Genomic DNA, 24,701 nt, shown 5'->3' on the forward strand with positions numbered 1-24,701 from the left:
TGCCTATTTATAATAATATCTATATGTTAAAGGGAGAGGTACTTAAGTTATAGGAGAAACTTGGGGGATACTCTAAATCGTATCTAACCAGATTGTGTGAACTTTATTTTCGATATCATTTATGATTACTATTAGGCAAATTCGGTTACCAATTTCAAACCTAAGATATTTTCTGTGTGTTCGTCACGTTAATTTTACTTCAATCGTATAATCTTGTTAGTGATTGAGCACCGTGATTTTAGTTTAGTTATATTAGGGACCGTGATTTTAGTTAAATCGTAAATTCTTGTTTCTATATATTCTGCTTTAAATTTATTGTAAGCAAATACGCAAAAAAAAAGGAATGAGTTAGAGAATATACTTGGAATTGATTTTGTTTCAAAGGGAAATTAAATTAGTGGCTGTTTAAAAGTTCAATACAATTATAAAACCAAATTATACAGAACTTTATATAGAAATCCACAATTTGTTAAATTCGGAATATACTGTAACACCTTTGGTTGAAAATCGATATTCATATTTTTTGGAATTATTAAAGTGATAATACAATGTAAATAATTTATTTTATCGACTTCATAAATTAAAATTTTAAATAAGGCATGGGCATTTGGAATGAACTCCAATATAATTTGTACATCGGTAAAATTTTCTTACATACGTTATAGACGAATGGTTCATGGGCTTAATAAGTTGGGTTTACACTTCACACGAAATAGGCTAAAATTGTTGGGCTGAAATGGTGCTGACATTTTGATTGGTCAAGCTTACTCTTGTTTCTGATTGGTCGAGTTATAAATGGTCGTAATTCATTTTTTTTAAAGGAAAGGCAGTGGCATTTCCTTGTAATTAACTTGAAAAATTAAGGGCAGAATTCTAGTAGGAATTCTGCTTTAATAGTATAAATAAGGAGATGCAGGGGTGTTGCATAACTTATGAGTTTTGTGATTGTGTGAAAGCATAAGGTTTTTGAGTGAGTTTTACTTAAGAGATTAATAAGAGAGTTATTCTTATTATTGAGTTTTATACAATTCTGGTGTTAAAAAAAAAGAGTTTTATACAATTCTAGATTCTATAGCTCTGTCTTGGAAGCAAAGTTAATTACGAGCACACCAGATAGTCCAACAGATCCACGGAAACAAGTTGGTGGGGGTTCCTAGCAGTGGTAGATTGGTGAGTTTGAGTGAGGCTAGCAGAGAGGCTTTGAAAGATGATAATTGGTTCGCTGTCAAGGGTGTACTGTGTAGACCACAGTGATATTCCAGACTTCTTATGCAAATTGACACTGAAAGAGGAGATAGAGTAGAGATTCCGAGGATAAACTAATTAGATAATCTGTTGAAAAAGAAATAGAACCGCCTGAGAAATAAAATTTTCGTTTTAGACTTACAAATTTTAAGTGGTGATTATAATATTAGTCATTAGATCATTTTCAATTCACCTCTATATTTGTCTATATAATAGTATTTTGAAACAAAATTACTCCAATTAATCTATATTTCTTCTTCTAAAGTAAAGATTACTATTTTTTCTATATATTTGGAAATTGGTACTATAGAGAAATATACATTAAAACAAATCTCACTTCTATTTTAGATGAAGAAATAGCAAAATACATTGTTTTAAGAAAAATAGAAGTTGTTTTTGCTTCAAACTGTAATTACTCAAACACCATAAATTCTGAAACAGAACAAAATTCGTGTTGATATGCCTTGAATCTGGATGTTACATCTAGGCGATGGATGTTACATCACGTACATCATACCGACTCGGTTGCATCAAGAGCGTTGCATCAAGTTATTATGGATGTTACATCTGATCGTGGGCTTAGGCCCATGAGTCCATATAGTCTAGGGTTTTAGATGCGAGATGCTACTATATATATATTGTATTCGAAGTAACACTAAACTTGCACTCTGTAAGCTCAATATCGCCTCCAATAATAAGATTTTTCTTTGCCCGTGGACGTAGCCCTAGGAGTGAACCACGTTAAATATATGTGTCGTAGTTACATCGCTTTTATTCATCTGTTTCCGCATCTGTTTCTTCTCACGTCCGTTACAACAAACTGGTATCAGAGCTCGGGGTTTGTGATCTTGTGAGAAGATGTCTGGAATAATCGCGAAGATCGACAAGTTTAATGGGAGAAATAGCTTCAGTCTTTGGTAGATCAAGATGCAGGCGTTGCTGAAGCAACAAGGCATATGGGGACCATTGTCAGAGAAGAAATCTGAAGCAGCTGATTTGGAGGCTCTGGAAGAGAAGGCGTTCTCAACAATTTTGTTGTGTCTAGCAGACGATATTATCATCGAAGTATCGGATGAGAAAACGGTTGCTAGCTTGTGGCAGAAGTTGGAGAGTTTGGACATGAAAAAATCTCTGACGAACAAGCTACTTCTGAAGCAACGCCTCTTTGCCTTGCGTATGCAAGAAGATATTGAGCTTCGCGACCATCTTGACAAGCTAAATTCGATATTACTGGAGCTGCGTAACATCGATGTTAAAGTGGAGGATGAAGACGCGGCACTAATCATGTTGGTATCTCTGCCGAACTCCTTCGAGAACTTCGTGCAATCGTTCATTTTTGGCAAAGATACAATGAAACTGGAAGAAGTTAGGTCGGCGCTTCATAGTCGGGAATTGCGCCATAAGGCATCCAGCTCAGGGATATACATTCAAGCATCGGGGTTGTTTGTCAGTGGTGTGAAGGGACATGGGAACAGAAGGACTTCGAAAGATAGGAAGTCGTTTCCAAGGGGTACTAAAGCATCTGATATTTGCAACTATTGCATAGAGAAGGGACATTGGAAGTCAGACTGTCCCAAGATGAAGGAGCAGCAGTTTGGGTCTGTTGCAGTAGCCGAGGATGAAACCAAGTCTGACGATGATATCGCTCTTGTTGTGCACGAACACACACTCTCTTCTGATGTGTGGGTTCTTGATACGGGAGCATCCTACCATATGACACCAAGGAGAGAGTGGTTTTCAGAGTACACAGAGGTACTTTACAGCAAGATTAAGATGGCAAACAGCTTTGTCTGCAAGATTGTTGGGATCGGCTCAATCAAGCTCAGGACACATGATGGTAGATTCTGCACATTGAACAAGGTTAGGCATGTTCCATCAATGACGAAGAATTTGATATCCGTGAGTCTTCTGGACAGGAGATGGTTCAAATATTCGGGTGGTGATGGAGTTTTGAATGTCTACATGGGTTCTGATGTGATTCTGAAGGGTTTCATGAACGGTACCCTGTATTTGCTAAAGGGTACAACGGTTACCAGTTCAGCAAATGTTGCATCGCCAGAGATCCCAGAGGAAGATATGAATAAGCTATGGCATATGAGGCTTGGACATATGGGTGATCGTGGGATGCAACATCTGTCGAAGCAAGATCTGCTTCATTCTGATATTGGTTTAAAACTCTGCTCAGAAGAGTTTAAACAGTTTTGTAAGGATGCAACATCTGCCAAGCAGCTTACACACAGGAGAACACCACAGCGGGATGATGTTGCAAAATGGATAAACCATATAATGCTAGAGAGAGCGATGTGCATGCTCTCGAGTGCTGGTTTGGAGAAGCGGTTTTGGGCTGAAGCAGTTAACATGGCTTGCTACTTGATAACTTTTGGTCCCCACACAAGCATCGAGTGCAGGATACCTTCTGAGGTGTGGTCATGTAGATCTGCTGAATATTCACTTTTAAGAGTGTTTATGGGCTACGGTGATGGAATCAAGGGATACATGGTATGATCTCCATCAGAAAACAAAGTGGTTCTAAGCATGAATGTTTTCTTTGATGAAACATCTATGGTTAGAAGCTCAGGGTCCAGTTCAGAAGCAGAAAAGGGTAGCACTGATAAACAGGTGGAGCTGCAAGATGATCATGAAGTGATTGATGTGCAGGAACTCACAGAAAATCAAGAGGAGCGTGTAGAAGATGTTCAGTTGGAGTCTACTGAGACTCAACCGCTTGATGCTACAAAGCATAACATCGCGAAGGATCGACCAAGAAGGGTTGATGTCAGGCCACCAGAGAGATATCGCTTCGACGATATGGTGGGTTATGCACATCAGGTTGCAGAGGAAGTGGATGCGTCATCCACTTACATGGAAGTTGTTTCTAGTCCCGAGTCTGAGAAATGGCATGTTGCAATGAGAGACGTGGAGTCTTATCAGAAGAATCATACATGGGATCTGGTCACATTACCATCGGGGAGAAGGGATGTTACATACAAGTGGGTCTTCAAGATAAAGGTTGAAGCATCATCGGCAGAAAAAGTTAAGTATAAAGCTCGGGTTGTTGCAAGAGGTAAGTCAGAGAGAGGGAGTATACTACAATGAGATGTTCTCACCTTTGGTCAGAGATACTTTCATCAGAGTGTTGCTAGCGCTGGTAGCACGTTAGGACTTGGAGCTTGAGCAATTTGATGTGAAGACATTGTTTCTTCATGGAGAGCTAGAGGAGATATACATGACTCAGCTAGATGGTTGTCGAGTTCCTAGAAAAGATAACTATGTGTGTACGTTTCAGAAGTCACTTTCTGGATTTAAGCAGTCTCCCAGACAATGGTACAAGAGATTCGACAGCTATATAATCAAGTTGAGCTACATCAGAAGTCCTTATGATTGGTGTGTTTACGTGAGTAAGTTTAGGGATGCGGCGTTCATCTGTTTGGTACTCGACGTGGATGACATGATGATAGCTGAGGAGAAGTGTGACACCGAGAAGCTGGAGCTTCTGGGTTCTGAAGTTGAGATGAAGGACTTGGGTGCAGCAAAGAAGATTCTAGGGATGGAGATCTTCAGAGATAGGGAGAAGGAGTTGTTCTTGTCACAAAGGCCTACATTAATGAGGTGTTGACATGGTTCGTGATGTCTTCAAGTGAACCTATCAGTATTTCGTGCACTGCAAATGTTCATCTCACCATGTATAAGGTTTAGCCCGTTGGGGCATCCAGCCCGAAGGGGCATCTGGCCCATTGGGGCGTCTGGTCCGTTGGGACGTCTGGTCCGTTGGGACCTTGGTTTAAAAAAGCGCTTCAACCCCTGAGGCGATGAAAAGCTCAAGCTCGCCTCAACGCTAAAGCGTCGCTTCGGGACGCGTCGCCAATTTAAAGCGTTATATTAACATGTACGTAAGATTAGTAGTTAGAACATATACATCATTCAGATCTTCTGTTCTTTGTAATTATCTAACCATTTAAAACTTAAAATAAATAAATCTCCATAAAATAAAACTTAAAAACAGAGAATTAATCCCAACAAAGTGTTAAAAAAACAGAAGAATTAATCCCAACAAAGTGAAAAAAAAACAGAAGAATCAAACCAGCAAAGTCTTAAAACAGAGAATCAAACCAGCAAAGTCTTAAAACAGAAAATCAAACCAACAAAATCTTGAAACAGAGAATCATAGTCTTCGCTGCCTACATACTCATCAACGTCCACATACTTATTAGCCCCAGCTTTAACATCTTCTTCAATTTCATTGTCATCATCCTCATCAATCAACATCATTTGAGATGTCCTTTGAGAAGCTTTTTGACTTGGAGTTGAGCTTGTGGATGAATTCTTTCCTCTTTCATTCCTATTTGAAGTTGCTCTAGTAGTGTAACTAGGCTCATTAGCTCCACATGCCTTGCTTACCAATTCCCATGGTAAATCATCATCTTCAAATACTAGATCAACACCATCAGTAGATTCTCCATCCATTGTTCCTACCAGCCACTCATTACCCTCATCAATTTCTTCTAGGTCAATGGGATCAATTGTATCTTTCAGATTGTAACGACGTTGAAGAGCACGATTGTACTTAACAAAAACCATATCATTCAACCGTTTTTGGATCAAGCGATTCCTTTTCTTGGTATGGATATGCTGAAATACACTCCAATTTCTCTCGCAGCCTGTTGCACTACACGTGAGACTTAGAATTCTTACAGAAAAATCTCTAAGTGTTGGAGTAGATGCTCCATAAGACAACCACCACTCAGCTGGTGCCTTTGTTTCCCTTTGTCTTATCGCCATGGGATGGCCAAAGAGTCCAGAAGCACTCTTAAAATAATCCAGCTCTTTAAGTATCTGATCTTGAGTTGCAACTTCAGGAACCAACTTTCCAATGGTGTCATATAATCCTCTCATAACCTCTTCACAATTCACTTCTGGTCCTTTGTACTGAAACTCAAGATTCAAAAAGTGGCCAGCAGCATGCAAAGGGTGATGGAGTTGGCAGTTCCATCTTTCATCAATTATTTCAAAAGCACGCTTGTACTGATCTTCTTTCCACAGTAAGTTTTCGGAAATCTTCTCCTTAGCTTTATCCATTGCTTCATAAATATACCTCATAGCTGGTTTTCTCTCCCCATCTACCAATCGAAGAACTTTAACTAATGGCTCAGTCAACTTGATTGCATAAAGAACATTTCTCCAAAAGCTCTCTTGCATAATGATTTGTTTCACCCTCTTTGCTCCTGCTTCTTTTGACCACTTTGCATCATTCCAATCTTGAGAAGTTACAAACTTTCTCAAGTTATTCTTGTGGTGGTAGTACTGGCCAAGTGTGATGAATGACGTAGCAAACCGAGTAACTGCTGGTCTATGCAGATTTCCCTGGTCTGTGAACATTCTCATCATATTCACCATAGATGTATGACCATAGATGTAGCCATTCATGAATATGCAGCTTCTTATTGTAGCCTTAACTGAAGGAATCTTTCCTATATCCTCCAACATGAGATCAATGCAGTGTGCCGCACAAGGAAGCCAATATAGATGAGTTCTTTTGGCCTTTAGTAGCTTCCCTACGAATTAGAAGAATAAAAGATTCAGTTAGATTCATAATAACTACATAATCAAAAACACATAAAGATTAGACACAAATAAACTTAACAGCTTTAACATAGTTTGATGCATTGTCAGTTACCACTTGGACAACATTAGCCTCTCCAACTTCATCAACCATACGATCAAGCATGCAAAACAGCAAGTTAGCGTCTTTCACAGCCTCTGAAACATCAACTGATTTGATGAAAACTGATCCCTTTGGAGAGTTGACAACGAAGTTGATGATGTCCTTTTGAACAACTGAATCACGCCATCCATCATACATGATTGAACAACCTTTTGCTGCCCATTCTGTTTTGTGTTCCACCAGCAGATTCTCAACTTCCTTAACTTCTTTAATCAAGAAAGGACCTCACAGCTCATACATACTTGGTGGCTTAAAACCAGAACCATATCGACCTACTAATTCAAGTGCCTCCTTGAAACTGTCATAGTTGGCGGCATTGAATGGAATCGCTGCATCATAGAACCACTTTGCAATAGCTCTACAAGCATTGTTCCTTTCTTCTTTATCACATACTCCATAAATATCTTTTCTGTCTTTTCTTCCTTTCAAGACATCAGGAGGAGTAGGACCAACAAACTTGTCCATAGGACCCTTACGTTTCTTCAGATTAGGCTGAGATGGGCGTGGTTCTTCTACTTCTTCATCATAATCAAAGGCTGGTTGTTGCATTTGGAGAGCAGCTTTAGCATTAGCCTTGTTTAAGAGGAAGGCTTTGATTTTTTCCCTCACATGATCAGTGACTTTAGGACAGAGAGTTACAGTAGAGAAGCCTCCAACCAGATGATGTTTGACCCTTAAAACTCCACCATTCATGGTTTTACCACAAAAGTTACATATCCAACAACCTAATTTCTTAGCATCAGCAGTTGCATATTTTCTTGCTGGATCCATTTGTTTAGTTGAAGTAGACATGGTGAGAAGAAAAGAGTAGAGAGATTTGAAACAGAGCAGAAACAAGAACCAAAAGGTTTGTAGAACAAGAAGTGCAAGCAGAAAGAGATACTTGGACAGTGCAAGAGTCGTGATGATTTTTTTTCTTTCAAAAAAGTAAAGAAATCAATTAGCCAGTTCACGTAGATTGATATTTTGGAACCATAAACAGAAAGTAAATATGATCTCAATCATAATTCCTATTTTAAAAATGTAAAATAAGTTTTAGTCGTCAAAGCAACGAAGCGTGATGAAGCGTGAGGCGTCCAAAGCGGCTCGAGGCGAGGTTGAAGCAACGCTTTCTTGAATTCGCCTTGCTTCACGACTCCGAGGCGGTGAACCCCCAAACAAAGGTCGCCTCACGCCTTAGCGACGCCTTAGCACGCTTTTTTAACCAAGGTTGGGACATCTAGTCCGTTGGGACATCAGGCTGATGACGAACGTCTGGCTCTAGTTGAGCATTTGACCGTTAAAGGGCATCTGGTTCGTCATAGCAACACATCTGGTCCGAAGGGACATCTGAGGCAAGGAGAGCGATGGTACATTTGGCGTTGATGGCGCATCTGGCACTTGAAAGTGCATCTGGTACATTTGGAGCTGATGGCGCATCTGGTACATCTGGTACATCTGGCGCAGAGACACGCATCTGGTACATCTGGCATTTGAAGGTACATCTGGTACATCTGTTATTGGGAGGATTCAAGTAAAGGTGGAGATTTGTTGATATGCCTTGAATCTGGATGTTACATCTAGGCGATGGATGTTACATCATGTACATTATACCGACTCGGTTGCATCAAGAGTGTTGCATCAAGTTATTATGGATGTTACATCTGATCGTGGACTTAGGCTCATGAGTCCATATAGTCTAGGGTTTTAGATGCGAGATGCTACTATATAAATCTTGTATTCGAAGTAACCCTAAATTTGCACTCTGTAAACTCAATATCGCCTGCAATAATAAGATCTCTCTTTGCCCGTGGACGTAGTCCTAGGGATGAACCACGTTAAATATTTGTGTCGTAATTACATCGATTTTATTCATCTGTTTCCGCATCTGTTCCTTCTCACGTCGGTTACATCAACTCGAGGTGTGATCAGCTTGATCGTGACTAACAATTGCTCTTGGTAACTTCTTTTTTGTTTGGAACAAATTTCTCTTGGTAACTAGAAGTACAATATATAGTCCAAAAAATGTTAGGCAAATTTGTGTCCCGAGGGCACATCTCAGTGGACCGTTTCGTGTGATACGTAAAGCCCACATCGTGAAAGATCTCACTCTTGGGCCCAATAGTTTCGTTTGCTTGCAACTTGTCACGCGGAACACGGGAGTCCAACTACCTTGTGGACGAACCTGCAGAGGCAGCGGTGGTCTTAGCATAGCGAAGTGAAACACTGGATTAAGACACCTAAAATTTTATAAAAAATTTTACATTGAAAAAGATCAAAAATTAATTAAAATTTTCTTTTTTATTAAAATCTTGCTAAAATATTTATGATTTCTGTGTGAACTCCCCCCATACATCTTCAATGCGGGTGCTCTTAGGGACTTCCTAACATGAAGACTTAACTGATAGCTAACTAACCGCCGAACAAATTACTTTACGATCAAGGGCATATCTATGATTTCATATAGATATCCCGCTTCTTTCTCTCTTCTTCACCGTCTTAAAAAAACGTCCCTTCGACGATGATTTAATGTCTTTGTATTGGAGCCGGTTTTGAGTCAAATCGCCTCAAATCTCTAATTTTTTTGAAAAAGTTATATATATAGACCCACAAATTTATGAAAAAAATTTAAAAGCTCAAACTATTGAAATCTTTATTAAATCGTCTGTAGCTCCCAAAAATTCTCAGCCCGACCATTGCTCAAGTTATCGAACAACCTCTACTAGCTCCACTGAGATTTCTACCAACATTCTTGCCCCTCCTCCGAGAGAATAATCATCAACGCAATCAGAGAATCCGTCAATGCTCCGAAGATACACACAATTGTTCCTACGTGACTTTGCCATGTCCACGATAAAACTGTCAAGTTATCATGTCTCGACTGGTCCTCTTTACCACTTTTTGTTTCGTACTTCCTTTCCATTTTGTGAGTCATTGTCATTTCCAACCCGTTGTCTGTGGGCGCCTAAAACCCAAAACTTTTAAACACAGTTACAAAAATGTATTTTTTTCTAAAATGAGGAGCTCATGATTGGAACCCTGCCCATTATGTTATCTCCAACCACTAGGCTACAACCAATTCATTGAAATGTACTAAATATTTAAAATAATTTTGGCGACCACAGCGTGGGCTTTACCAACTTTATCCCAGGGATGATCCTGGTCATTGTGTATATCCACGACCATTTAAAGTAAAGCATCAAATCTGAGATTCTATAGTTGCAAAAATAATATGATGTCGTAATATTCTATTGGATCAACTTTGCAGACATTTTTTCTTCTATGAATTTTTTTAGTATATGTAATAAATGAATTTATATTATTTACTTTTTCCATCTTTGCTTTAGTTTAATAGAGACAAACAAATCACCAAGATTTAATTATCATTTTATACAAAATATCTAATTTGTAAAACCAGGAATTAATTACATTTTATACAAAATTAATAAATCCTTTTCATTGATATGAAATTGTGTCAACATAACAACGAGTCGACATTAGAGGAAACAAAATATTCTGGGAAATAGTCCTCGTGTATATTTAGAATGAAAAAAAGAGGAACTAGACCAATGTTCAATACTTAACCACAAGACTTAACCAACATAACTGAAACATTTATAACCGGATAAATGGCTTCACAGATAATATTTAAGATTAATTTTGTCATTTTGTGTGTTTCTTTTAGGAACTTTATAGTTTACATATCTAACTGTTGATTATTGACTATTTTTGTTTACTTTTTTTCTGTCAACTATACTTTTGTTTAATTATGTACGCACTAGACTATAATTTCCTTGCTTAAAGTTTTAAGTCTTTGAAAATCACTTACAATTTTAAGATGGTGCTTCTATTGATAGTTCATGGATAAATATATTGAATTTTATTTACCAAAACTAGTATATTTAAAAGTTGATAATAGTTAATATTTATCAAGGCAATCAAGATTAGTAAAGCTTGTTTTTTGTTTTTTTTTTTGTTTAGTAAACTTCTTTTTGTTCATCAATTATATCAAGATCTTCAAGAATAGTATAGATTTCTTACTATATCAAGATCTTGGGAGAGTCATAAAAATAAGATCAACAAAAACAAAACTTCATTATCATCACAATGAAGCGTCTTCTTCTGCAGCTGCTTGCCCTCTGGAGCTTTTCTCTATCAAGTTGTTCTCCATCTTATCATATGATTCTTATTTTCTTCTACTTTTTAATATTGAATATTTTGTTTATGTTTGAAAACATTTGCAGGATGTGAATCAACGTTTGTACCGTATGATTATTCTGCAACCGTAGAGGCAAGCAATGTTATGTTCAATTTTCTGAAGTTGGACATGTTTGTTTAAATTATTATTGTCTTTTGTTTTGTTTTGGTGCAGTGTCTAGATAAACCTTTAAAACCACAGTACAATGGAGGAATCATCGTGAACCCTGACCTACGAGATGGTCCACAAGCTTGGTTACCATTTGGAAACGCAAAAATCGAATTTAAAGATATTGGACACGATAAATTTGTTGTTGCACGAGAGAGGAAACAGCCTCATGACAGCGTCTCACAGAAGGTTCATCTGGAAAAGGGACGTCTCTACACTTTTTCTGGTAAAAATAAAAATAGGTTTTTCTGTTTCTTGGAGCAAACTCTTTCGAATTTTGTAAACCCTATCAGAACAATGGCCTGCTTTGTTTTCATGTTCCTCATAGCTTGGCTACAAGTAAACAACGGAAAGGCTCCAGTGAGTGCCGTTTTCAAGACGAACGGTGAATATAAGCATGCAGGTTCGGTCATTGCTGAATCCAAATGTTGGTCCATGCTCAAAGGTGGTCTCACTGTTGATGAATCTGGCCCTGGCGAACTCTACTTCGAGGTAATCATATCATGGTCCCGAGTGCTTTTCACAGTCTTGCGTTCGGCTATCCTTTTCGGTTGAGTCCGGTTTTATGGATTTTTCAGATTTTGGGGTTTCAGTCTCTTAGCAGCCCCGTCCGGCGATTATTTTGGGTCGAATTAGTATAATAACACTTCGGGTTCAGTTACGAATGTACATGCCAAGACTCATTTTGTAACCAATATTTATTATGGTTTCAGTTATTTTAATTCTAGTTCAGATATCTTCGGATCGGGCTTTCAGATTTTAAAATTTTTAAGGGTATCCTTTTGAGTTCGAATAGATTTTTGTATCACCATATAGGATCCATTCAGATAATTTTCCATTGATTTTCTGTTTGCATTTAGTCCGCAAATTCGGGTTTCCAACTTTTTTTCCCGGACCTGGTTTCTCACATTTTGAAATATTATCTTCACTTAAGCGCCAGTTTTCGCATTCAGCGAGTTTATTTTGTGTCTGGTTTCATTGCTCATGTGTAGAGCAACGACACAAGGGTTGAGATTTGGGTAGATAGCGTCTCACTGCAACCATTCACACAAGAGGAGTGGAACTCTCACCAAGATCATAGCATTCATAAGGAGAGAAAGAGAACCGTGAGAATCAGAGTCGTAAACAGCAAAGGCGAGCCAGTGCAGAAGGCAAGCCTTTCCATAGAACAGAGGAAACTCGGCTTCCCATTCGGCTGCGAGGTAGAGAAGAACATACTTGAGAGCCACGCATACCAAAACTGGTTCACTAAAAGGTTCACGGTGACAACTTTCGCCAATGAAATGAAATGGTACAGCACCGAAGTAGTCAGAGGCAAAGAGGACTACTCGATCGCTGATAAGATGTTGAGATTTTTCAAGAAGCACGGGGTCGCTGTACGTGGTCACAATATTGTATGGAACGACCCTAAGTATCAAACTAAATGGCTAAACGCCCTCTCTAGTCGTGAATTCTACAATGCCGTGAAACGAAGGGTTTCATCTGTGGCTTCACGATACAAAGGCCAGCTTGAGGGTTGGGACGTTGTGAATGAGAATCTTCATTTCTCGTACTTTGAGAAAAAGATGAGTCCTAAGGCTTCTTATAACATCTTTAAGATGGCTCAAGCATTTGATCCAACGTCAACTAAGTTTATAAATGAGTACAATACGTTAGAGGAACCGAGGGATTCAGATTCTAGTCCAGCAAAGTATTTGAAGAAGCTTAGGGAGCTTAAATCTATCGTGGTTCGTGGAAATATATCGTTAGGGATTGGTCTTGAGTCTCATTTTAAGACTCCTAACATTCCCTTTATGAGATCAGCTCTTGACATTCTTGGTGCCACTGGTTTGCCTATTTGGCTCACTGAGGTCGACGTAGAAGCTCCTAAGAATGTTCAGGTAACTCTTACTCTCTTATAATGGTTAACAAAAGTCCCGTCCTTACCACTGGTTTGTAGGCTAGTGGTTAACCAAAGGGATTAGTCCTATTGAGCTCCTTGTTCGAGCCCGGTGGAAAAAATGTTTTGAGCCGTATTATTGGCGTTCGCAAATACTGGTTTTTAGACAGAGGAAGATTATTGCCTAAGCCTAAGGCCCAAACTCTTCCTAGTTAACAAAAAAAAAGTCCCGTCTCTCACATCCATTATTTTGTTTAGGGCCCTGAGCACATCATTATCTGATTGATGTTCGGTTTTCTTGCAGGCCAAGTATTTCGAACAGGTCCTAAGGGAAGGCCACGCACATCCTCGTGTTAAAGGAATAGTGACATGGGCAGGTTATTCACCAACAGGTTGTTACCGAATGTGCCTCACTGATGGAAACTTCAAGAACCTACCCACCGGTGATGTGGTCGACAAACTTCTGCATGAATGGGGAGGCTTCCGCCGACAAACCAAAGGTTTCACTGATGCTGATGGATTCTTTGAAGCCTCATTCTTCAATGGTGACTATGATCTCAAGATTGATCATCCTCTCACCAATTTTAAAGCTTCCCACAGCTTTAAGTTGGTTTCTGATGTCTCCTCAAACACTCAACCATCATCTTTTGCCTTTCGTCTTTAAGTAGCCAAGTATATAAGAATTTTATATTTCAGTAGCTTGATTCTAAGTAAGAATAGTGGCAGATGTATAGTATGTTTTGTTACTAGTCTAGACATGGTATATATATATCCGTGTCTGCCGAAACCCACAAGTGCTAATCATGAGCATCCTTGGGCTGTGTTCTTAATGCATAAGCCTTTCACATTGTAATGAAATTTATCAATCATATTGTAAAATGCTTATTTGTCTCCATAATTTTAGGATGAGACTTTAATTTTAGTAAAAAAAATTTCTAATCATTAATTTTTATAAACAATTTTAGTAATTATCTTATATTATGATCTATGATTACTATGAGACTTTCATGTGGTTTAGTGTAAAAATAAATAAAAGATTTGCAAACCAAACTGGCAAACCATTATTTACGCTATGCGGCTATAACAGAAAGTTTAAGTTACCTCTTCCTAGAGCACTACCTATTTCATTGTTAGAGCATCTCCAAAATAAACTCTATAACTTCAAATATAGAGTTTTTTTCTCTACAAAAAAAAACTTCAAAACTTCAAATTTAGAGTTTTAAAATGAAGTTTCACCATTCAAAACTCCAAATTTGAAGTTTCAAATTTTTATTTGCATTTTGGTCCTTATAATTAATTACACATCATATTTATAATTCTTAAGTTATTTTTTCATTTATCGTTTTAATCTTTAAAAATTTTATATATCATATATATTTCAAATTTATTTTTATAAATTCAAATTTTACACATAAAAAAATATTAAACAAGATTTATAATATTTGATAACTAGAATTAGACAATAAGGACATTACAAAACAAAATTAATAAAAAATATTTTAAAAAGTTACACGAAGACATAATTATTGCATAAATTTAAATATTACAATAAAACTAATAGTTTAGTAAATTTGCTTCGGAGCCTCTAAAATATTGTCCAAAAAAACTTTGTGTAATCAAGATAGAGCATTACGGAAATATTTTTATGGAATAATGTGATATTTTACTTGTACTTTAATATTTAATTATGTATTTTTATTTATAATTTTATATCTTAGTGTAAGAGTTTATTAATATTACTATAATATTTTTCTATATGTTTCTATATGTGCTAGTTATTTATAAAAGTTTTATGGTTTTATATTAATTATGATAAATATAAGGACTATAGTGTAAATTACAAATAATTTTGAATGTAGATTTGAAGTTTTGCTTTTGGAAAAGAATTCCTTGAAACTTTAAATATAAAGTTTTGCAAACTCTAAAATACATAGTTTTTTTGGAGATGCTCTTAGAACTTCAAAATCCTCCGCCGGTGAACACGGATAATAAATCTTATTTCTACATGAGGAACCATCAGATAGTAAATCTTGAAATTTTTTGAGAGATTTAACATTTAAATATATTTAGAACACTATCTAAACAAAAATAACTTTAAAATTGTCTAACTAGCGCCAAACCAATAAAAACTAGAAAAATATAACACTATGTAGACTAATATATATCTAATTTGTAGAAAAATGAAGATCTCTCAAAGAGATTCTAAGCAATAAAATAAGTAGAAAATGAGTTGAAAAATATTGTTATTTTTAAAGTAAGAGAAAGTAATTTAAAATGGATATCTCATTTGAGGTACTCAAAAAAAATTTTCTGAGAAATCCAAAGACACTTGTTAAATAAATATTTAAATTTTTTATAAAAATATTATAAATGGTGAGATAGATACTCTTGGTGAGATAGATACTCTTGAGAGTATCTAACCACTAATAATGTTCTAAGTCTTTTGTATTATTGAAATCTTATCTTTAGTTGCCTTGTAATAGTCCAATATTATTCTAATATTGATTACAATTTACAATGTAAAACAATTCTCTAATATCATAATATGATAATACTAGAAATGAAATGAAATTAGAACAAGTCCGGTCTTAAGATTTTAGTGGTTAAAGATAATTTTTAATAAGTTTAATGTTTTTTTCTTTTACAATTTAGTTTATATCTATGTATGTAACCCTTCAAATTTGGGGGGACCAACAATAGTGTTCACATTGTGATGTCCAAGACCCGTCCTGGTTGGCTACTATATCAAAGGAAACAAATCAATTTGAAATACCAACAAATATATAGGATATACATATCTGTTAACTTTTTTTGGCATATGTATTGACTATTGACTATACTTATTTGCTTTCTGTTGAAGATTACTGGGGCGGTAAGTATCTGAACTTCTTTGTCCAAAACAATTATGGTAAAAACTATATCAAAGGAAACAAATCAATTTGAAATACCAACAAATATATAGGATATACATATCTGAACTCTTTTACTGACTATACTTATTTGCTTTCTATGAAAGATTACTTGGGCGATAAGTATCAGAACTTCTTTGTCCAAGATAATTAAGGTAAAAATTTATAAAGTATATATAGTCTTTTTTTTTGTTAATTCACTATATCACGACCATAAGAAAAATAGTATAAATATTATTTGAAACCCATAATTATCATCAAGTGATTCTTTAGTTCTACAATGAAGCTTCTGTTGCTGCTGCTTGCCTTCTGCTGCCTTTCTCTATCAAGTTGTTCCCCTTCTTATCCTCTGATTTCCATATACGATTATTGTTGTTATGTTAAATTGAATCTCCTATAAGGTTTCTCTATCAACATATAGTTTATGCTTGTACATGGTATTAACGAAAAATAAATAATTAACATAATATAATTTTGTGTGAAAACGTTTTGCAGGCTGTGAAGAAAAGTACGTACCATATGATTACTCGGCAACGATAGAGGTAAGCAATTATGCGTTCTTTCAGAAATGTTCATTATGAAGTTATGTTTCTGATTCCTTTTGTTCTGGTGTAGTGTCTAGGGAACCCTAATAAACCACAGTACAATGGAGGAATCATCGTGAACCCTGAACTACAAAATGGTTCACAGGGCTGGTCACAACTGGGAAACGTCAAAGTCGATTTCACAGAATCTGGAGGCAATAAGTTTGTTATTGCACGAGGGAGGAATCAATCTTATGATAGCGTCTCTCAAATGGTTTATTTGGAAAAGGGACTTCTCTACACTTTCTCTGGTACATATAATTTCAAATTTTGTTTCTTGGCTAACACTCTTTGAATTTTGTAAGCATTGTCCCAGCTAAATGTTATATGTTACTTGTAGCTTGGTTACAAGTAAGCCAAGGGAACGCTCCTGTGAGAGCCGTTTTCAAGAAGAATGGTGAATATAAGCATGCCGGTTCAGTTATTGCTGAATCCAAATGCTGGTCCATGCTCAAAGGTGGTCTCACTGTTGATGAATCTGGTCCCGCCGATCTCTTATTTGAGGTATCTCCATATACAAACATAGTCGTGGTCTAGATTGTTTGTCGAACGAAAAACTATACTACTTTAATCTATACCATTAAAAGAAAAGGATTATAAAAAAATCTACTTATGCAAGGTTGCTGCACTCTTTCATTAGACTAATCTTTTTTTTTTTGGTCTTCCCTTATATTTTTCTAACTATATCATAATAAATTCTTTTATTTATCTTTTGTTTTTTTTGCCTTTTAATACACCTAATCTTAATGAATCCGATATAAAATATCCAAGAAATTAATTGAAATCGGTCAGTTATGATTTGTGCTCGGTTTAGTTTACTATATATATCTTAACATGTTCTTCTATCTTACCCCATTTATTGCCAATGTCACATTATAATATCAAAAACATAAATCCATATATACTGCTATATACCATATAATAAAAACTCATGTGTATATGTATCATGTGTCAGTGATATCCTATCAATCGTTATACCCTAAACCCTTATTCAAAGTATAAAAGTTTAATAACTTTGTAAGGGAACCATGATCACGATAATAAATTTTGTATTCTCATATCTATTTTATGGTATAATATATTTTTGTTCAAATGTGTGATAACCAAATCTTTTAATTTCAAAATTCATAAATTTAACTTTAGATAAACATTAAAAATCCTATAAATTAAAATGCATAACATAAATACAATGCATTTACCTTATATAACAAATCAAATAGTTTATTTAGTTTTATGTTCTATTATAAAATATATGAGAAGTTAAATAAATTTATAAGAACATATTAACATTTTTCTGGGTTTTGACCGGTCAACCAGTGTCGGTTCACGGGTTAATGAAATTTTTTTGGGTTTTATAATATTTTTAGCTAATAAATTTCTATAAATCCGAATTTCGTAAAATGTATCAGTTGGTAGAACATCTAATAGAATGCCATATGAGGAACATAACCATATCCGAATTATATACGGCCACAGGTTTTAATGGTTCGACCGCGAGTCCATATCGGATATGAAAACATTTCTTATATTTTCAATAAAAATTATTCGGATAATTTATATTTTGGGTAATTCTGTTTATAAATAGTATTTTAAGATATTTGGTTATTTAGAAATTAAATATAATATATTTATAGGTAAATGATTTGTATTTTAAAACTTCAGATATTCATTCGGTTCTCGGTTCAATTTCAATATTTTTGTTCCACAGATATAGGATCTGCTCGGTTATTTATGAAATTCAATTTAATTTTGATTTCATTTTTTCAGTATGGTATGGTTTGGTTCCTTGATTCCGGATAAGTATTCCCAGACTTATACACTATCTTATATTCTCTCCGTTTCATTTTAATTTTCGTTATAGGTTTCTGCACACAGATTAATAAAATATATGATTTTGTATATTTCCAAAATAAAAACATAATTACCTATACATCTAACCATATTTCAACCAATAGAAGAATTTTGTTAATATAGCTTTGCATTGAAATTCTAAACAATGCTTATTTTGAAACATAAATTTTTCTCTAGAACGACAACTAAATTGAAACGGATGGAGTATAGCATTCATTTTAATTTGTTTATTTAAGTCTGAAACTAAATCCGCGATTTCCAAGCGTGGGTCAAAATCTAGTATATTTTTTAAAATGAATATTGCAACAAGAAGACTAAACTTTATTTTTGAAAAGGAAGGACTTATTTGGGAAAAGTAATTTCTGATTTATGTTTCTGTACATTTTAAAATGTCAAAAATAAAACGTTACAAGTAACTGGAAACAGAGAACTGACCAATGATGATTCTTATTGACTTATTGTCATGGTCATGTATAGAGCGAGGACATAAGCGCTGAGATTTGGGTGGACAGCGTCTCGTTGCAACCATTCACACAAGAAGAATGGAACTCTCACCACGAGCAGAGCATTAACATGAAGAGGAAAGGAGCCGTGAGGATCAGAGCCGTAAACAGCGCCGGTGAGCCAGTACCGAACGCAACCATCTCCATCTTACAGAACAGACTCGGGTTCCCATTCGGGTGCGCCGTAGAAAATAACATACTTGGGAACCAAGCATACCAAGACTGGTTCACTAAGAGATTCACCGTGACAACTTTCGGGAACGAGATGAAATGGTACAGCACGGAAGTTGTAAGAGGCAAAGAGGATTACTCGACCGCAGACGCGATGGTGAAATTGTTCCAGCAACATGGGATCGCTATTCGTGGCCACAATATTATATGGGACAACCCTATTTATCAACCTAGTTGGGTGAACGCTTTGAGCGTATCCGATCTCTACAACGCCGTGAAGAGAAGGGTTTTCTCGGTGGTCACAAGGTACAAAGGCCAGCTTGCGGGTTGGGACGTTGTGAATGAGAATCTCCATTTCTCATTCCTTGAGAGCAAGTTTGGTCCCAAAGCCTCTTACAACGTCTTTGCGCAGGCGCATGCCCTTGATCCAAAGACTACAATGTTTATGAATGAATACAATACGTTAGAGCAACCGGGGGACCCGGTTGCTACTCCAGCAAGGTATTTGCAGAAGCTTAGAGAGCTTCAATCTATTCATATGGCCGGAAACATTCCTTTAGGGATCGGTCTTCAGTGTCATTTCAGTACTCCTAACATTCCGTATATGAGATCAGCTATTGACACTCTTGCTGCCACTGGTTTGCCTATTTGGCTCACTGAGGTCGACGTCGCAGCTCCTCCAAATGTTCAGGTAACTCATACATAATATTCGTTTGTAAGCCCAACGAAAAATTACGTCCCATTCAGTATAGCATGGCTGGATCTGAAATGTGGGGACATTTTTAGGTTAATCTTGATAAAAAAAAGTTTTTGATAATTTGGGGCATTTGATTATTTGGGGCATTTGATTTATGCATAAGATTTTGGGGGGGGGGGGGGGGGGGGGCGTGGCTGGGTCTATGTAAAAAATTTTTTTTTACGAATTTGGAGGGTTAATTTTTTTTTTTTTGGGCCTATTTGTATGTAATTTTTTTCAAAAACTTTAGGGGCCTGTTGCGAATGTTTCACCTAGCATGGCTCAGAGCCGACCCTGATAAGAAATTTTTAAAATTTAGAAGCTAATGCAAATGTTTCATCCGGTTGTGTCCAGAACCAACACTGCCATTTTGCTCCTATTTGTCTGATGTTCGTGCTTCTTGCAGGCCAATTATTTCGAGCAAATCTTAAGGGAAGGCCACGCACATCCGCAAGTGAAAGGAATGGTGACATGGGCAGGTTATAATCCAAAAGGTTGCTATCGAATGTGCCTCACTGATGGCAACTTCAGGAACCTACCCACCGGAGACGTTGTGGACAAACTTCTGCGAGAGTGGGGAGGGCTTAGTGGGCAAACCACAGGTTTAACTGATGCTGATGGATTCTTTGAAGCTTCACTCTTCCATGGTGACTACAATCTCGATATTTCCCACCCTCTCACCAATTCCACAGCTTCTCACAGCTTTAAGTTGGCTTCTGAGGACTCCAACCCATCTCCTTCAATTGTCTTTCGAGTTTGAGACGCTAAGTTTACAACTACTTTGTAATGGAGTAGTTTGATTTTTAATTTTAGTCTTGTGTAAGGAAACTCCAGAGGGTTATTATTATTCATAAACACCAATTAGGTTGGTTTACTAAAGTTTAAGCCCTTGATAACATCTATCAATCAATAATATATACTTATAAGCAATTCCAATATTTAACCGATTTAAGTTTTTTTTTTGTCATCAACTTATAAAGATTCATACTGACTCTGATCCAACATCAATACTATTAAAATAGAAGTAACTTTATCTATTTAAAAATATTCTAGGTGTAACCATTACATTTAACTAGCTTTCATGGCTGGGTCTATGTAAAAATATTTTTTTTACGAATTTGGAGGGTTAATTTTTTTTTTTTTGGGCCTATTTGTATGTAATTTTTTTCAAAAACTTTAGGGGCCTGTTGCGAATGTTTCACCCAGCATGGCTCAGAGCCGACCCTGATAAGAACTTTTTAAAATTTAGAAGCTAATGCAAATGTTTCATCCGGTTGTGTCCAGAACCAACACTGCCATTTTGCTCCTATTTGTCTGATGTTCGTGCTTCTTGCAGGCCAATTATTTCGAGCAAATCTTAAGGGAAGGCCACGCACATCCGCAAGTGAAAGGAATGGTGACATGGGCAGGTTATAATCCAAAAGGTTGCTATCGAATGTGCCTCACTGATGGCAACTTCAGGAACCTACCCACCGGAGACGTTGTGGACAAACTTCTGCGAGAGTGGGGAGGGCTTAGTGGGCAAACCACAGGTTTAACTGATGCTGATGGATTCTTTGAAGCTTCACTCTTCCATGGTGACTACAATCTCGATATTTCCCACCCTCTCACCAATTCCACAGCTTCTCACAGCTTTAAGTTGGCTTCTGAGGACTCCAACCCATCTCCTTCAATTGTCTTTCGAGTTTGAGACGCTAAGTTTACAACTACTTTGTAATGGAGTAGTTTGATTTTTAATTTTAGTCTTGTGTTAGGAAACTCCAGAGGGTTATTATTATTCATAAACACCAATTAGGTTGGTTTACTAAAGTTTAAGCCCTTGATAACATCTATCAATCAATAATATATACTTATAAGCAATTCCAATATTTAACCGATTTAAGTTTTTTTTTTTGTCATCAACTTATAAAGATTCATACTGACTCTGATCCAACATCAATACTATTAAAATAGAAGTAACTTTATCTATTTAAAAATATTCTAGGTGTAACCATTACATTTAACTAGCTTTCATGGCTGGGTCTATGTAAAAATATTTTTTTTACGAATTTGGAGGGTTAATTTTTTTTTTTTTTGGGCCTATTTGTATGTAATTTTATTCAAAAACTTTAGGGGCCTGTTGCGAATGTTTCACCTAGCATGGCTCAGAGCCGACCCTGATAAGAAATTTTTAAAATTTAGAAGCTAATGCAAATGTTTCATCCGGTTGTGTCCAGAACCAACACTGCCATTTTGCTCCTATTTGTCTGATGTTCGTGCTTCTTGCAGGCCAATTATTTCGAGCAAATCTTAAGGGAAGGCCACGCACATCCGCAAGTGAAAGGAATGGTGACATGGGCAGGTTATAATCCAAAAGGTTGCTATCGAATGTGCCTCACTGATGGCAACTTCAGGAACCTACCCACCGGAGACGTTGTGGACAAACTTCTGCGAGAGTGGGGAGGGCTTAGTGGGCAAACCACAGGTTTAACTGATGCTGATGGATTCTTTGAAGCTTCACTCTTCCATGGTGACTACAATCTCGATATTTCCCACCCTCTCACCAATTCCACAGCTTCTCACAGCTTTCAGTTGGCTTCTGAGGACTCCAACCCATCTCCTTCAATTGTCTTTCGAGTTTGAGACGCTAAGTTTACAACTACTTTGTAATGGAGTAGTTTGATTTTTAATTTTAGTCTTGTGTGAGGAAACTCCAGAGGGTTATTATTATTCATAAACACCAATTAGGTTGGTTTACTAAAGTTTAAGCCCTTGATAACATCTATCAATCAATAATATATACTTATAAGCAATTCCAATATTTAACCGATTTAAGTTTTTTTTTTGTCATCAACTTATAAAGATTCATACTGACTCTGATCCAACATCAATACTATTAAAATAGAAGTAACTTTATCTATTTAAAAATATTCTAGGTGTAACCATTACATTTAACTAGCTTTCATATTATTTCTATCTATATCTAACTTAATTATTATTAAATATATATCATATCCTAAAATTAATGACCTAAATAATTAATATAGTTATAAAACAAGGAAGATGAAAGGATTTGAATCTGTATATTATTCAATCATGGAGGTTCATTTATATACAAGAATAGACCGTCATAGATAAATGGAAATCAATAGTAATATGAAAATCCTAAACATATTAGAAAAGGTAAAGATACATATTCCTAATCTAATTAGGAAAAGGAAAATCTAAGTACATAAGTAAAAGGAAAGTCGGTCAAGTATAATGGAAAGCTTCCAGCCGCCTTTGGACATGTGGTACGAACCAGATGGGCCGGTTCTGGTCGGACTGGATCAGGCCGGTTATGGCTCATCCACATAAGGATTTTTAACCCTCCCCCTTGGACGCCATAACCATTCAGGGTTTGTAATGTGCTTCATATTGCCTCATTAAAACCTTTCCAGGAAAACCCAGTGGGACAAAACCATGGATAAGGAAAAAGAGTACAACACACACACTACTCCCCCTAACTTGAACCTTCCTGAATGTTGATGTTCAAATAGCTCTTGCTGAATTGTAACTTGAACGTAATGCTTGAAATTCTCATGTCTTCTGGAAACTCGTGTGTGCATGGACAAGGCATGAATCTTTGCTGTCGACCACTCATGAACTTGTAATTTCAGGTCGTAAGCCTATGTTCTGGTGCATCTTCTCTACACGGATGTATATCAACCATATGCACCAATGTCTTGTCCATTACGGTTGATCTTTCTTTATTATCATCAGCCATACTCTAATCTGATCGATCTATGTTGAGTCATAGACCTCGTCTATACATGTCCATAACTTGTCTCATGAGTGTCTAAGATCATGATCAATGGTCATTGCTGCAATGAGTTTCACAATCTCATCAAACTATGGCTCTGCGGCCAAATACACTCATGGACCTCATACATGGTTATCGTTCTCTCTTGCTTTCGGTAATGTCATATACATTAGACCTTGACCATACATACCTCTGGTCAATCCCTTTGGCCATTATGGTTCTACCTTGTCTATTGATATACATAATGGTCTATACTTACATTTGCAGTCCTATATTTATATCTTGATGGCGTCCTATGACCTGTCTTGTCGTGGATCATACCACTCACTGGAATATATATTAGGTCATGGACCTCGACCACACGTGCTTTTGGACTGCCACATGATAGCTGATCTTTCTTTTCCACTAGCCATACTACAATCTGGTCGGTCCATGTTGATATATCAACTTCAACTATAAATTCTCTTGGCTAGTGTTGCACCTTAGACCACTCGGCCAGCTAGTGTTGCACCGATGGTTTATAGTCTTTCTGAGATTTAATAGATAATCTGTATCAACCAATTAACCTCTCTTTAGGCTGGTTTAGTATAAAGTAAACACAAGGAATTCAAATTTCTTTTATAAGTATATATGGACTGAATTGGATTGTTCTTATATAACTCTTTTACTAAGTATTACATACTATATGCAGCTGCTTTGTTTCAGTCCATAAACAGCTTAGGAACAATGTTGTTCTTTATCCAGTGATCCATATGCTGCTTACTACATCATTATATGTCAATCTAATTTCTTCCTTATGACCAGACCTTTATCAATTCGAAAATATGTAGTAGCATCCACCACAATTGAGTATATCTCCTTATAAACTGTTCCTGGTCTCTGTGAGTATCCTTGTGTAACAAGCCATGTTATAATGCTGTAAGTAGGAATATGGACACCTTAGACCACGTGATCATGTTCTTCATCTCACGATTT

At 36.4% G+C, this 24,701-nt stretch overlaps 2 protein-coding genes and 1 pseudogene across 3 annotated transcripts; 2 read left to right on the forward strand and 1 right to left on the reverse strand.

Annotated features, from left to right (window-relative positions):
• Nucleotides 1-5,338: 5,338 nt before the first annotated feature.
• LOC111211909 lies at nucleotides 5,339-7,759 on the reverse strand (annotated as a pseudogene).
• A 3,065-nt stretch (nucleotides 7,760-10,824) lies between these two features.
• On the forward strand, nucleotides 10,825-14,257 carry LOC106359773 (endo-1,4-beta-xylanase 5-like). 2 transcript variants are annotated; one of them, XM_048750406.1, is made up of 6 exons: nucleotides 11,008-11,105; nucleotides 11,191-11,237; nucleotides 11,319-11,538; nucleotides 11,641-11,804; nucleotides 12,305-13,192; nucleotides 13,496-14,182. In XM_048750406.1, exons 1-6 carry the CDS (start codon nucleotides 11,054-11,056, stop codon nucleotides 13,853-13,855), a joined length of 1,731 nt encoding a protein of 576 aa, XP_048606363.1. In that variant the 5' UTR covers nucleotides 11,008-11,053; the 3' UTR covers nucleotides 13,856-14,182. The 2 variants fall into 2 exon arrangements, with proteins under 2 accessions (XP_048606362.1, XP_048606363.1); XM_048750405.1 differs by having other exon boundaries at nucleotides 10,825-11,105; nucleotides 11,319-11,804; nucleotides 13,496-14,257.
• Nucleotides 14,258-15,086: 829 nt separating this feature from the next.
• LOC106359774 (endo-1,4-beta-xylanase 5-like) lies at nucleotides 15,087-20,875 on the forward strand. Its single transcript, XM_013799412.3, has 6 exons — nucleotides 15,087-16,429; nucleotides 16,596-16,642; nucleotides 16,716-16,935; nucleotides 17,025-17,188; nucleotides 19,013-19,900; nucleotides 20,352-20,875. The coding sequence occupies exons 1-6, from the start codon at nucleotides 16,381-16,383 to the stop codon at nucleotides 20,703-20,705; spliced, it is 1,722 nt and encodes a 573-aa protein (XP_013654866.1). The 5' UTR covers nucleotides 15,087-16,380; the 3' UTR covers nucleotides 20,706-20,875.
• Nucleotides 20,876-24,701: the final 3,826 nt, after the last annotated feature.

This window comes from Brassica napus, chromosome C3 (assembly GCF_020379485.1).
Source record: "Brassica napus cultivar Da-Ae chromosome C3, Da-Ae, whole genome shotgun sequence".
NCBI lineage: Eukaryota > Viridiplantae > Streptophyta > Magnoliopsida > Brassicales > Brassicaceae > Brassica > Brassica napus.